This window comes from Callorhinus ursinus, unplaced genomic scaffold (assembly GCF_003265705.2).
Source record: "Callorhinus ursinus isolate GAN/ISIS: 27379988/994484 unplaced genomic scaffold, GSC_fseal_2.0 scaffold54, whole genome shotgun sequence".
Taxonomy (NCBI): domain Eukaryota; kingdom Metazoa; phylum Chordata; class Mammalia; order Carnivora; family Otariidae; genus Callorhinus; species Callorhinus ursinus.
The window spans coordinates 9,378,180-9,393,693 of record NW_027397116.1 but is presented as its reverse complement, the minus strand read 5'-3'; the positions used below and the strand labels follow the sequence as shown (position 1 = coordinate 9,393,693).

At 37.4% G+C, this 15,514-nt stretch overlaps 1 protein-coding gene across 12 annotated transcripts in view; it reads right to left on the bottom strand.

Annotated features, from left to right (window-relative positions):
* Positions 1–347: 347 nt before the first annotated feature.
* ESRRG (estrogen related receptor gamma) overlaps positions 348–15,514 on the bottom strand; it is a 616,331-nt gene continuing 601,164 nt past the window's right edge. For all 12 annotated transcript variants that reach the window (XM_073884096.1, XM_073884099.1, XM_073884098.1 and 9 more), the window contains one exon: positions 348–4,221. In XM_073884096.1, the coding sequence (XP_073740197.1) occupies positions 3,977–4,221 (245 nt within the window). In that variant the 3' untranslated portion in view covers positions 348–3,976. The remainder of the gene's footprint in view (positions 4,222–15,514) is intronic.

The window sequence follows — 15,514 nt, the reverse complement described above, 5'->3', positions numbered from 1 at the left end:
GGAAAGTTTTCTGTTATGACATTGACATAGAGGCGATGATTTTGAGTAATGCAGGATGATGTGGAGATGCTTTAAGATTAAATAAGAGCTATATAAAGGCTTGTCAGAATGAATTCTAATGTGCCATGAGATACTTTGCATACTCTTAAATATGCAAAATGTCTCTTGGCACCCCAGAATTCATTCTGACAAGCCTTTATATAGCTCTTATTTAAACTCCTACTTTATTTTTAGGGGATAGGTACTCAGAGATACTCTTTGAATGGAAGCAACAAAGGGCAGTGTTTATTGAATTCGTTCTTTAGTGGGGGGAACAAAAAGAAACACCAAACAAAAGAGCAATCAAAAGTGGAAGCTTGTTTAATATTGCTCTACCATCATCCTGAAAGGCATAATAATTTGAGTTACACATCTGAACTGATTGGAGTTACAGAATCATATCTCCTTTTTGCATTTAACAATATATACAATATAAAATAAATACATTTACACAAATGGACATTTGCGGGAGCACACAGTATGGTACACATCACAAAAATATACAATTGATTGCTTTACAGATGTGAAGCCCATCTACAGCTATAGACATGGTTTTATTATTATTATTATTCTTTTTACTACTGGCTATAATGCAACTCCTGGATTATGATAAGCAGTTTAAATTTTTTGTCCTTTTACGATCTTTGCACATAAGACTGCCATAAAATGTTTTCTTAGGCAGGTAAACAGAGACGCTTAAATAATTAAAATACAATCACCAACACCCATTTTCTCTTCTATAAGAAAAATAGCAGTTTTAAATATTTCATATCTTTTATGTTATCATTTAAATGCAAAATAGTGGAATAAATACAACAATCTGATCTGATTGAAACACAAGTGTAACTACAGGTAGTCACACAATCCTATTGCTTTAAATAAGAACAAACCTAAAAGAAGCAAAATACAAATTTAAATCATATGGCAAAAACATACACTTTTATAACTTTCAAAAACTTCACATTAAGTAAATGGTCTTGCTTGAAACTTGAAAAAACTTACCTCGAGCGAGGTTTAAGATGAGCATTTTACCCTAAAGCCCGTGTAGTTCTTTTAGATCTACGTTTTAAGTTGTGTTTCCTATTTGTGAGATTCGTGTTCTCTGTAATGCCGAGAGTCACTTAAACTGAAAACTAAAATTTGTACTTGATTCTTTTTTCCCCATCTCCATCTGGTATTTTCAGTTGGTTGGCTCTGTGTTCTGAAGCCCAAGTACTTTAATGTGATACAGTGAAAACAATGGATATAGTGTATATATTTTACTTATATATAGTGTGGGTGAAGAGTAGCAACTTAAACCCTGCACAAACATTCTGGAAAATAATCTTTTTAAATACATATATAAATAATCTTATAGAATCAGCACCTTTTGTTCCCAGGAGTTGTATTTTCTGTTGTTATTTTTTAAAGGGATGTGCCAATTTCTGAACTCCTATCACAGCTATAAATTTCAAGTTATTGACCACCTGAATGAATTGCTAATGATGATTTATCTAGAATCACACTACAGCCACTTCTCTACTGAGAAACCACAATCTACGATATAGTCCCATATAGCTAATGATAGATACACAGTATTCCTAGCACTAGGCTGATGAAACATCAACCCAAGGTATTTTGTTTAAAGCACACAAAGTAGCAATAGTTTTGGAAACGTGTCCGCACCAAAAAGTTTTGCAACAACACAGAGCTAGTTAATAACAACATCTGAGAGATGATTGAGTGAAAGCCATATATACAGCATTTAAAAATTAGACTTATCTATATTCTTGAAATATTCAAAGTTTTATTTCTAAGCTATACATTGGTATTCTATAATAAACCATTAGAGAAATTATTCCTTGTTTTGAAAATATTATTATGATTTTGATGTGTATCTGTTCATAATGAGTACTTGTTTGGAGTTTCAATCTCTTAATTATTATTAGGAAGAACCTTATTACTGGTAAGGAATAGAATATACTACTGTAGTCTCCTGAGGAATTGTACATCCAATATTGTCTCTAATTCTACCCTGTGTCTAAAAGCACACACCACGAGAATTCCAAACACCACAAGAAGAACAAGACAACAGTCTTTGAATGCAACATAAAATTCAGAAAAGCACAGCAAACATGAAACATTGAAAAGCTGAACTACATTTCTTTTGTTTGTTAGGATTACAATTTTAATTACATCTGTGTACATAGAATAAGACTGTTCACATAGTACAGGGAGCAGCTACTAACACTGGTCCATTGGTATAGCATTTGATGGAGGTGACTGTTTATTGGTTATTCAGCGACTGTAGATTTCGGGGGCATCTAATTGATTTCTTCATTAGATTACACCTCTGAACAGTCTGGAACCTGACTGACTTTCTTGCTGTGAAAATACTGGTTGAAAAAGCACATATATTGGCTTAGCTCTTGGTAAAAACTGCAGATTAATTTAAACAAACATCCCTAAATGAATAAACTCATAAAGATTAGGTTTTAGAATTTGGTCAGGCATCTGCTGTCTTTGATGATTTTTTTTTTTTTTTTCAAATTCTGGCATTTGCCTTATTGCCTCTTAAATGAATACTGGCTCACAGCTCCTTCTGAGACAAGGTCTGTAACTTTGCAAACAGGCAGTATCTCATTCCTAACCACCATAGCAGCTAGAAATCATATGGCAACTGTACCTCCCAGGTAGAGAGGTGCACTCCTGATCATTCTACGGATCTGTACTCCATGTGCAGTGCTTTATAGATGTGACTACTCGGAGTCACTGTAGGTGTAATCTAATCCTTTGTGTCAGTGAACATTTAGGTAAACTGGAGCTCATGTTAAGAAATTGATGTTTGGGACCAGACTGGCACACAACATAAATTGCATCCGTGATAATATGCACCTTCCCTTCAACTATTGCTTGAGTTAGTTAAATTCCCATATTAATAAATGGCTGAAAAGTGGTAAAGCTGGTACAAAAAAATCTCCATTTGTAAGAAGAAACAAAACATTTTTAAAAATCTTCCTTCAGGATTCATTTGTCCTTCATTATTGTTCATAATTGTTCAAAGCCAGCACAAAATTGCAGTATTCTTATTTCTCTTTAGTATTGCATGAATGAATAAAGCTTAAACTATTCCCTGAAAAAGTTACACAGTAGCTAAACTAACAAATACCTGGAAGACTTGAAAAAACAATTAAGGAATCAAATGGCTGTAACTGATCTAGATGGAAAAGCAATGATAAGAAGCAGCCGATGCCACGTTGCTTAAGTTGTCTAATTAGAGGCTGCTCCCATGAAATCTAATACTGCACTCAGTCAATTTGTCTGTGTTGCACTGTACTTTTAGGTACGTTGGTTCTCTCTCTTTGATTCCTTAGTCATTGGGGACGTTATGGTTCACAACAAGCTCAATGGTATCCATATTATGGATCTCCATCCTTTGGCAGGGCTGGCTTCCATCTCTCTTCAGTTAGAGACCTCTTTTAAAAGTTCAGCAGCGGAAGGAAGGAAGGGAGGGAGGGAGGGAGGGAAAGGCAAGGCAAGGAAGGGGACAATTCCCTTACAACTAGAGATATTTTCAATTCAGGAGAGAGGGGAAGGACAAGAAAAGAGAAGGAGGTGAGAAGGAGGAAGGAAGGACCGAGGGAAGGGAGGAAATGAAGGAGAAAGGGAACTAGTAATGAAGGAAGCCAAGAAACGAGGGAGAGGACGAATAAGGGAGGGAGGAAAAAAAAAATAAGGAGGGAAGGAAGGGAGAAGGAAGATGAGGAAAGGGAGAAAGAAACTCATCAGGAAGATACAGAGGAATCTGAAAGCTGCTTCATAGTCTTGCTGCTAAATGATCAGTGCAGTCCGTTGATTTTTGATGTTGATAACTAAACTCTAAGTTTCTTCGACTTCACTCTGGGGTTTAGTTTCCCTTTTTCGGCGTGCAGGACAGGAAGGCCCAGGAAGCTTTTAGTCAGACCTTGGCCTCCAGCATTTCCAAAAAAAGTTTGTGCATGGGGACTTTGCCTTCTAGTTTGATGTTGTAGAAGTGCTGCACAGCCTTGGTGGAGGTCTGCCTCAGCAGGGGCAGCGTCATCAGCATCTTGCCGGCCCTGCGCGGGTCTTCCATGTGCTGGCCAGCCTCGTAATCCTGCAGCGCCTCGTGTAAGACGTCCTGAAGCTTCTGAACAGCTTCCACATCTTCTATGTGCATGGAGTCTGTACAACAAAGCAGAACACAGAATCATGTCAATAATAAGCAAAACCCATGTGGGGGAAGTTCCATAGTACACTTGAAATTCCCTAAGCGCTAAGCTGTGATTTGCTCCGAGCACTTTCCATTTCCAAAAAATCTCTATTTCTTTTTCCCTAAATTTCCCTCCAGGAGATGATTTCCAATATGGATTTAGAGCATGGAAATCACTACCAAAATATCCATTATTTAAAAGTGCGTTTTTTTTTTTCCTCCTAAGGCGGAGCAATCAAGGAAGACTTTCTTTTAATAGATGACAATCTTGGTTACTTTATTCATTATCTCATTCATATATTTATTTACCCATTCAACAATTATCAAAGGTCATCTATTAAAAGTATTATTCTAAGTGCTATGGAGGTAACATTGTCTAAAATTATGATGTTGCCCTCAAAAAGCCCATATTTCCCAAAAGGAACAAAAAAGTAGATGACCAAGGTTTTAAGAACTCAGTATAAATACACCAAATTTGGGGCACCTGGGTGGCTCAGTCGGTGAAGCGGCTGCCTTTGGCTCAGGTCATGATCCCAGGCTCCTGGGATCGGGTCCCACATTGGGCTCCCTGCTCAGCAGAGAGCCTGCTTCTCCCTCTCCCTCTGCCTGCCACTCTGCCTACTTGTGCTCTCTCTCTCTCTCTGTCAAATAAATAAATAAAATCTTAAAAAATAATAAATAAATAAATACACTGAATTTAACACTATGTTCAGGTATAGACTATACAGAAATCACAATAAAGTGCTTATCCTTTCAAGATTTTCAGTGCACCGTTAACAGTTCATTAAAGCATCCTTACAGTCTGCTTCTACTGAAAAACAAACGAAGTCGTTAATGAGTTCTGAAATATTTTTCACATTGGTGAAGGTGAACTTTGCCCTTATGTGACTCATTTAAAAATCTAATTCAATCAAGCAAGGAAAGGGTTAACAGGGTTGCCACAATTATTCTTTTGAGAAATGTGAGATGTGGGGGAAAAGAAAAGTTACTGCTCTAGCTCTAAAACAGACACTTAATTATATACAAGTTTGAATCATTTAGCACATTTTATTGATTCTGATGACAGTTTATCTGTTAATTACACATAATGGAGTCTTTGGGGGATTCTTCATGTTTAATAATTCTCATTCTCTGAGAATGCAGAGCTCTAAGATATATGTAGTTAGCCTAATCTTTCATATAATTCAAATATCAGGCCACATGCACAAAAAGAGAGAGGAAATGTAATTTAAAATCAAGTGACTAAACATATGATAAAAAAAATTATGGCTACATAATTAAAAGGCTGACAGCTATAACCAGGAACATGTTTAAAAACTTCTTTGTATTTTGTTGTTTTTTTTTCTCTTACACTGTCATTTTGAAATTTTTTCACCATATCATTGGTAACCTGACCACTCTTACATGAGGTGGTTAATGACACGTTTCTCAAAAAGAGTTTTAAATAACTTGGAATACAGTGGCTTAGCAGGCTTTGCCACTCAAGTCAACTCCTGCCGGATTGAGCCAAGAGGAGGAATTCTTCCAGGTTGTTAAGGTTGATAGAGTGGTTGATAGTGTCCCTGGTGTGGAACTCAGGACATTTCCCAACACGTAAGCTAGCCGGTCCCTATGGATTGTTTCTACCCAGGCTTCTCTCCCCTCTGGGTCTTTTCAGGGGGACAATGCCATCCACTTCTGCGTGCCTTCTCACAGCAACAAGCACACATCATGTCCAAAGATGTCTACGGGCTGGCAATGTGAGAGAGGGAAAAACTGTCAGGGAGATCACAGCGCGCACTGTTTTTTGTTTTTTTTTTCTATTTTTCCTCTGAAATGCTATCTGAAAGGAAAATGGTGGGCCTGGACGCACACTAATGGTGAGCGTCCAAGGACACAAAACACTGACCTTGCACGTGAGGGAAGGGAGATAAGGTGGACTTACCCAATCTGACCTGGGACTCAAAGCACTCGAAGTGAAAATGGGAATAAATCGATAGGGAGAAAAGGAATTGCATCTTTACAGACAATATTAAAACAAATAACTATTTTCCCACCAGACCCCCCCCCCAAAAAAAATCTGAACATAGTTAGGTCTAACTTGGGTTTCTTTGTATCAAAATATGCTGCTAGAATGCATACCACTGCGTGTGGCATTTCCTTTGTTAAAAAAAAAAGAGTTAAAATGATCTTCTGAGTCCATTATATTCAACCTTCCATCTTCATCAAGAATCGTCTCTACATTCCTAATGAAGACATTTCCAGATGTATGTAGAACATTCTATTTTACAAGGGACAGAACTGCTCCTTAGAAATGTCTCCCTCAGATTTTTCCAAATCTGTCTACAATATCCGTCCTTTGGTCCTGGTTCTAAATACTGGAATGATAGAAAATAAATGTCCTTCTTTTCCACGGCAGATCTTTAAATGCTTGAAGTGACTGCAGAGTCACCTCAACCCCCACCCCAAGCCTTGTCTTCCCCACTACTCTTGCCCGGCAGGAGATATATTATAGGATGTCACAGGAAATGAGACGAGAACAAATAGCAGAGAGATATGCTCACAAACAGCAATTAAGACTTCAAACTATTCTTTAAAGGCTGTGATTTAGCTTGAGAGATTTAAAAATGATTTAATCAAATTACTATGATAATTTAACTTCCCATTTACAGAAAAGATTCTAACTCATTTTAGCTTTACCCATTCTCGGATCTGCTAATACTTTAAATGCAAACTCACTAAATCTGAACTATTTAATTAGACCATGATTCAGCTGGCAGACTGCTGAAGAAAATATTAATCTCCATTAGGGATCCTAGTTCAAGTTCTGGCTCTGTGTCTTTAATCTCTGTTTTGCTCTTTGAGCTACATTTATACATTTATGCTAGGCTCAATAGAACTGGCATTAATTTATGTAATTATTTAGCTTTGGTTGTTGGAGCTGGTTTCTTTTTAACTTTATATTTTAAAGGAAATGGTCCCAGTATTTGTGCTAAGGAAAACCAGCGAAAATTAATCACGGGAATCATAGGCTTAGGAACTAAGTAGACACAGTGAGCCTATCCATTAAAAACACTGGGTGAGTGGTTAAAAACAATGATGTCTGGGCCCAAGCCCAGACCTATTAAACAGAAAATTTTAGCTAGATCCAAGGCATCATCCGTACTTTTTAAAAATCTAGGTGCTTCTACAGCCAAGCCAGGGTTGTGAACTACAATACCAGACTGCTATTCTAAAAGAATCCAGATTTCAAAAGATAACCAGTGTTCACATGACACTTGTATTGTCAACCATATATTAAATTTCAACACTTAATAATAAAATAGAACCCCTTCATTGAACTCCAATATTTTATTCTGTGAAGTGGGACCCTAAAGGAACATGTCTAGTTCAGATCATTTACTTTGGGAAGAGAGCTAAATATCCTCACACCTACAGCTGCAAAATTTGGTGAGACTCAGAGCCATTGCAAAAGAAGATTTGTCAATTGCCTACATGAATAGGGTAATAAGGGGTGAGCAGATGGGACTCTCCAATCACTAAAGGAATGAAGCACCACATGGTGGAAAAGATGGAGAAGTGAGCAAAGGTCTATTTTCTAAAAGATAATCTGATGTCAAGATTTTTACCAATATATAAGGAGTCTAACAGAGCGATCCTCCTGGCTGCCCTCAGCTGGTTACTGAGGAACATCGGTGACTGTAATGCAAACTAGCTCTTGATTGACATAGATAGTTAACCCTAAATTTCAAAAAATGGTGCCAATCATAAACTTTCTAGGAAGATGGCAGTGGTGGCAGCAAGATATTTTAATCTTTCCAAATCTGCACATAAAAAAAAAAAAACAGAACTAGATGGCCAAACTAAAAACCCATAGACAACACTCACAAACAAAACTAAGTGACAAGTTATCCCCAAGACACACAGACACAGACACAGACACACACACACACACACACACGCACACAATCAGGACTCTGTGTGTTCCTAGCTCTGTCCACTGAGAAGGCCTAGGAAGGATGGCCAAGCCAGAAATGCAATAATAAGCAATGAGCAACCTAGTACCCAGCTTATAATTAGATTCCAGGCTTCAGCTGGGAAATATTTAAGATAAGTATGGAACATCTTATAGTGGATAGAAAGGACACTGTCTACAACTACTAAGTCATTCAGAAAGATTCCAGAAGCCAACCTGAAGAGACTCCTGCTGACCCAAAATGGGACAAGTTGAGCTTCCAAAAGGATTATAATTGCAATTAATTGAAATCCACTGAATAGGGATGCCTGGATGGCTCAGTTGGTTAAGTGTCTGACTCTTGATTTCAGCCCAGGTCATGATCTCAGGTTGAGATCAAGATCTGTGTTGGGCTATACAGTGGGCATGGAGCCTGCTTAAGATTCTCTCTCTCTCTCTCTCCACCTCCCCCTACACCCCCCTACTTGAGCTCTCTCTCTCTAAAGAAAAGAAATAAAGGAAGGAAGGAAGAAAGGAAAAAAAAGGAAGGAAGTGAGGGAGGGAGGGAAAAAGGAAGGAAGGAAGGAAGAGAAGGAGGGAAGGAGGGAGGGAGGGAGGGAGGGAGGAAGGAAGGAAGGAAGGAAGGAAGGAAGGAAGGGAAGGAGGGAAGGAGGGAGGGAGGGAGGGAGGGAGGGAGGAAGGAAGGAAGGAAGGAAGGAATCCACCGAATATGTTTAAATAAATTTGAATATAATGACATTTTTAAAAGATAGGGCATCAATTCTTTATTTTGAAAACTGGCAAATGAAGGGAAAGAATCAAGCTCCTACATGAACTGAATCGTCAGTCATCAGTAAGAGATGAGAAAAAGCATCTCTTTTATAAAGCATCACTTATATAAATAAGTATCCCAATGATTGAATGTAAAAAAGAGATGAAAAAAATCAAAGATCATTATTTTGCAACCCCCGGCAATGAATGGATTTAGGTAATGAGCATCAATAGCTGCTCACAGAGCACAGAGATAACCGGACGCTGTGTACCTCCCAGTGAACGGCACACCACCTACGGGTGTCACAGGGATTGAACCTGAGCCTGATTAAGTCTCTGGATCTAGTTGTTAATTTGCACAAAATGCAAAGGGCAGAGAAACATGATGAACTGCACCCAGAGTATGCAATCTGTAACATCCAGACTATGGGAAATGCTGCAGGTCAAATGCCCTGGCTTCTTCAACAGAGAAATTGGAAGAAAATGAAAGTGAAAGATGAACTTTTAGATTAAAGGAGAGTTAAAAACTCCATTAAAAAATTTTTTTTGGAAGTGGGGCAAAACTACACTATCATGTCTGAGGACACACATTTAGTGATAAAGTCATAATGAGACATAAGGAAGTGATAAAAACCACAACAGGATAGTGATTACTTTTGTGGGGGGGTGAGATTGGGACAAGACACATGGAGGGGTTTCTGGGATATCTAATAAATTTTCATTTTCCATCCTTGCTTATATTGCCATCATGACAGACAGCAAAATGGCCCCCAAGATATCCAGGTGGTCCATCCCTGGAAGCTGAATGTTACCTCCTATGGCAAAGCACCTTTTGCAGCTGTGAGTAAGGATCTGCTATGGGAGATTATCCTAGATTATCCAGGAGGGTCTTCAATGGAGTCAACAGTATCCTTATGAAAAGGAGGTAAAGGAAGAAGAAGGCAAGGTATGGTGCTAAACTGCTGCCTTTGATGATGGAGGAAGCAATATAACTCAAGCAATGCAAGGAATGTCACTTCCAGAAACTGGAAAAAGGCACAGAAACAGGTCCTCCCCTAGAGCCTCCAGAAGGATCGCTGCCCTGTCTTTAACTAGTCTTTAACCTTGTGAAAATGCTTATGGACTTCTGACCTCCAGAACAGTAAGAGAACAAATATGTACTGTTTAAAGTCACCACGCTGTGACAATTGGTTAGAGCAGCCATAGAAAACTAAGGCACTCCTTAAGTTATACATCCTGTTTGGGTGTGTTTTTCTTTTAAATCTATGTTTTATTTCATATTAAACTGGTGAGAGACAGAGATGGAGAGAGGGATAGTGACAAACTTCCAATGGAATGGTCCCTTCTAGAAAGTAGTGAGTTAAGCAGAATTCCGAGCAAGCCGGCAGAAACACGTGGCAAAAATGCCAAGGAAGCTGTTCACATACCAACTAGGAGGTTAGATCAAAAGACTTTTTAGGTCTTTCCTAATGCAGGAAAATTATAATTCTAATGTTGGAAATCGCAATAACAATTCTTATTACATGCTTTACCGCGGCGAGAACAGAACTGATTTTATAGCTTTCCATTGAGACACACACATTTTGGGGGAAGGACTATTTTCCTCATTTCTGCCTCTGGCTATCAAGCCAGACATCGACATTTATACCAGCCCCACAAATCACTCCTCTACTGTGTTTATATTAGGGGTTGAACCACAGATCCAGAGCCCCTGGTTTCTTTCCTCCCGGTTCCCTCTCATAAATACCAAATTATCGTTCCGACAATTATTCTGTTTACCTCGCATAATCGGAATTCCCTGCTAAGACTCTTTTATTTCTCTACAAGTACTCAAGGCCTCTCTCTCCCTCCAATATCTAACACCTATCCAGGAGCTTTCTAACTCCCTCTTCTAGAAGTGATAAAGACAATTATACTCAATAAGTGAATGTTGAGGGGCTCCTGCATGGCTCAGTCGGTTGAGCGTCTGACTCTTGATTTGGGCTCAGGTCATGATCTCAGGGTCCTGAGATGGAGGACACCCCCCCTGCCCCGTCAAGTTCCCCACTCAGCTTCCTCTTTCTCCCTCTCTCTCTGCCCCTTCCCCCGCTCATGCACTATTTCTCTCCTTCTCTCTCAAATAAATGAATAAGTAAATCTTAAAACAACAAGTGAATGTTGATAGCAACTTGGGTGGTAAATATTTCAATCTTCCACAATATCATAAATGATCTGCACCATGCTAATATGACCTTTTTATAAGGGATTAGTCATTATCTTAAGATCTATAAATGAAAATAATGCTATATTATGTCATTCCCTAGAAGTAAAGCAATTGTATTTATGTGCTTATTACCCAGTTGGAAGCACAGAAACACTTGCAGCAAATATTTCTTACACTATGTCAAGGCATAGCGATCGCTGCATGATAGGAAACACTTGAAAACCTACCTTTACTTTTTACATAAAAATTTGATATATCACAATAGGTATGAAATTAAAGCGTTACATTAAATAAAACCACCACCCACTTCAACTCAATTATATCATCTTAAGCAAAACCAGAATAATCCAAATAGCGATGGCAGATTTGACCAAAAACCAAAGAAAAGTAGACTAGAAGATGGAAAATCAGAATTTTGATTTCCCAGAGAGTAGTAATTATGGTTTGGTCTGGGCAAAAGTTAAATATAAATATCTACCTGCCCCAAAAGACCTACCCATACTTATTTCTTATTAAATCCTATAAAGGTAGTAAACATTTTGTTTCCAAATCCTTTTTATCACTTTCAAGAGTGGTTTTATACTACGGGAACTCCAAGAAGACAGCAAGATAAAGTGAGTGCAGAATTCTAAACTAAATTAAAAGTACTAATTTCGGTTGGCAGATGTAAAATTGCATTGGCTAGTCTTCTGTGTTGATCCTTTTAAAGATGTCCTATCTACTTATTTGTGGAATAGAAATAGCTTATTGATAGTAAGAGACAGAGGGTCCAACCCTCTGCCTCATGGTGGCAACACATCTTTATCAGCTTGCTTCAGTTACCTGCAAAAATGCTATTGGACATGTCTACCTCACAGGCATGTCATGGAAATCAAATGAGATTCCCCAACAAAAGCTGAAAAAAAAAAGAAATGTCTACAGAAAGATTCTAAAAAAAGGATAATCGCTTGATCAATATCTAAAACTATGTCTAGAATATCACATCAGCAAATTTAGTCAAAATTTCAATAAAATTGTGTTTGAGGGCCCAGGAGATACTAAGGGACTGAAGAGGTTTTTCACTTTTATACTAATTGTTCAGACCCATGAAGATGTTAATATCCCTATATTACAAATTCAGCATTCATACACATATAACCACACACAAAATATATGACCAAACTCACTGCCCTCACTTAAAAGTCACTGACATAAAAATTTTAGGCCACTTAGCAATATGAGACATTATTCACCTGCCCCGTGTTACAGACAAGAAAACAGTTATGTGATTAAAGCATGCATACTTGAAGTAAAATTTGGAATTGGAAAGTAGGGAAAATCTCTCTTTTTAGGTAAAATACGTATCTATCCAGTACACAAACAGATACATAATATTTTCATGATATTAATATTTCATTGGGGACTTATTAAGAAAAAATATCTAAAAAGGCTACCCCAAGGGAGAGATAATAAAAAATGACTGAAAAACACGAGACCAAACTTATATGACTAAAGGTGGCCCTCATTCCAGTCTCTTACAGTAATCATAAGCTTTCTATCTCTTGAAATTATATCACAATTCTACACATCAAACATTTGTTTTCAAGAACAAAATACTGTCAGGATGTGGTTATAATTACTTATGATTTGAAATTGATGACCAAAATATTACTATTACTAACAACTGCTATTCTTCTAGAAGTATGGTGTAAAAATAAAAAGAAAAGTCAGCTTTAAGCATAGATTCTGTTTATTCTTGAATGAGTTGGACTCACAGGGCTCCAGGTTGGAGGCAGGGCTGGGGATACCATTTGGGATGAGTGACAGCTGTGAAGTTTGAGGGCCTTGTGAGCAAAAGAGAATGACCAGACTAAAAGTAATTCTTACTCTTAAACTGCTTTAGTCTTCTACTATATAAAAATGAATATACCTCCTTGGGGCCAGTGATAATAGTTTCAAACAAATCTTAAATATATGAATCAATAGAACCAAACTGAGACAATAGAATCACATGAAATAATCTTACCCAAAATGCATGTAGTAATATTTCACTAGATTTTCCAATGAAGACATAAAATTAATTATGGAATCATAAAACTCCCCAAATGGAAAGAACTCTAGAGATGAGTCTAACCTCTTGGTGTACCGGGCCTAACAACGTTATTACAATGTTAACATTGTGACTCAGATTTTCCTTTTTAAATTCAATTGCACACTGGGGCGCCTGGGTGGCTCAGTCAGTTAAGCGTCTGCCTTCAGCTCAGGTCCTGGGATCTAGTCCCACATCGGGCTCCCTGCTCAGTGGGGAGTCTGCATCTCCCTCCTGCTCTGCTGCTCCCCCTGCTTGTGCTCTCTCTCTCTCAAATAAAATCTTTTAAAAAAATAAATTAATTAATTAATTTTATTTTTATTTTTATTTTTATTTTTTTTTAAAGATTTTTTATTTATTTATTTGAGAGAGAGAGAGAATGAGAGATAGAGAGCATGAGAGGGAAGAGGGTCAGAGGGAGAAGCAGACTCCCTGCTAAGCAGGAAGCCCGATGCGGGACTCGATCCTGGGACTCCAGGATCATGACCTGAGCCGAAGGCAGTCGCTTAACCAACTGAGCCACCCAGGCGCCCTAATTAATTAATTTTAAAAAATAAATTCAATTGCACAAAGATATATCAGGGAGAAAATAACTGCCTAAGAGAAAGTTGGTGCTCAAAAGTAAGAAAGTATATAGTTTAAGTGAGCCTGTGAGTTTCTTACCTTCAAAAATAATTGGGACAATTATTTGGGGTTTCCAAATATTTGATTGTGAGAATGACAGTATTGGTTCATAATACATTGGGTTTTTTTGTTTGTTTGTCTGTTTTTGCCCATATCCTTCAAGATAGGGAAAGTTCTTCCAATGGTATTCCTGGTGCTATAAGTATTCCTGAATTCACACATGCCAGAAACAGAGCTACAAAAATATATGACAGCTATTATCAAGAAGACAATTCTCTGTTTCCTGAGCATAAGCACAATATTAATAATTATTGAATAAAGGCAGATGTTTAAAATAAGCTGAAATTGAGATTAATGAGACATTGGTTGTTAATACCTACAGCCATAAAAGGAATGCCAAGATATCTATAAATATAACACTAAAATCGAAATTTTTTTTTTTGCACAAAAACTCACTTATGTTCATCTGCAATTTCTAAATACTGAAAGAAAAACTATGAGCTTTTCAGGGTATCTTTGAAAACATTTTTCATACTGATGTTCTTTTGAGCAGTTTAAGAATCACTGATCTAAGCAAGAATGAATCTACAACTTTATTGCTGTCATCCAAGTAATGGTCAAAAAAATGGAATAAAATAGCATCATATTGACAGTATGAAAAAAAAAAAGATTTCTGAGTGGTTTATCCCATGCTAAAATGGTGGGGTTTGGGGGTTGAATGCAGGAGAGAAGGCTCATATTTATACAGCACAAGAGAGGTGGCACAATTTAGACATCAATATAATCCTTAATCTTTTCTCCTTTATTATGGACTCTGATTCAATTAATTTTTCTTGGTATTGAGAAGTTAAAAAAAGTTACAAGCACTTGCAGAATAACTTTGTGACATGGAGAAATTTCCTGAAAGAAATTAATGTTACTCACTACCAGTATAAGAGAAAAAAGAGGGCCCGTTAACCATTTCTGGTTTTAAACAAGAAAAGCAAACTAAGGAGTTCTTTAAAGACTTTCTAATCACCAGTCATTGCTCTAAAGTAGGTCATTTCCTCCTTCTAACAGCAGAGTCTGTGGTATTTGAATATTTACATATCAAAACACTAATGATTATACTTCTAAACAACAGACAGAAATGCTGCTACTAATTAATTCAGGTATTCTAAATTACAATCCACAGCCATAAAGTATATATCTAACACCTAAAATTATAAGATTTTAGCAATCTTGATCAAGTTTTAGCATTGCTCAGCACTCACAATTAGTTAATAATTTAAAAAAGCATTATGTAATATTAAAGATATAAAACATGCTTGCTGGATTTTAAACATAATTGACCCAGTAGATGTTTTCAATTAGAATCACTATATGACTACCAAACAGAAATTCTTCCCAAAACCATTGCTACAGAATTTTTCATCTGATCACGAGAGATGCTATAACGTGAAGTTCATGCAAACTAATAAATTCTCGGAAAATTTCTCTCCCATCTCCCACTTTGGTCTTCCAGAGAGCCAGACATGGGGCATCTGAGATGTTTGCATCAACTGTGCCACTTGTCATAAAGAAACCTATGTTACAGTTTCACAGGGGAGGAGGAAAAGGGAGGTGAACAGTGTGGTCAGCAATTAAAAGTATGCAATGCTAAACTCCATTATGAAGACAAATAGG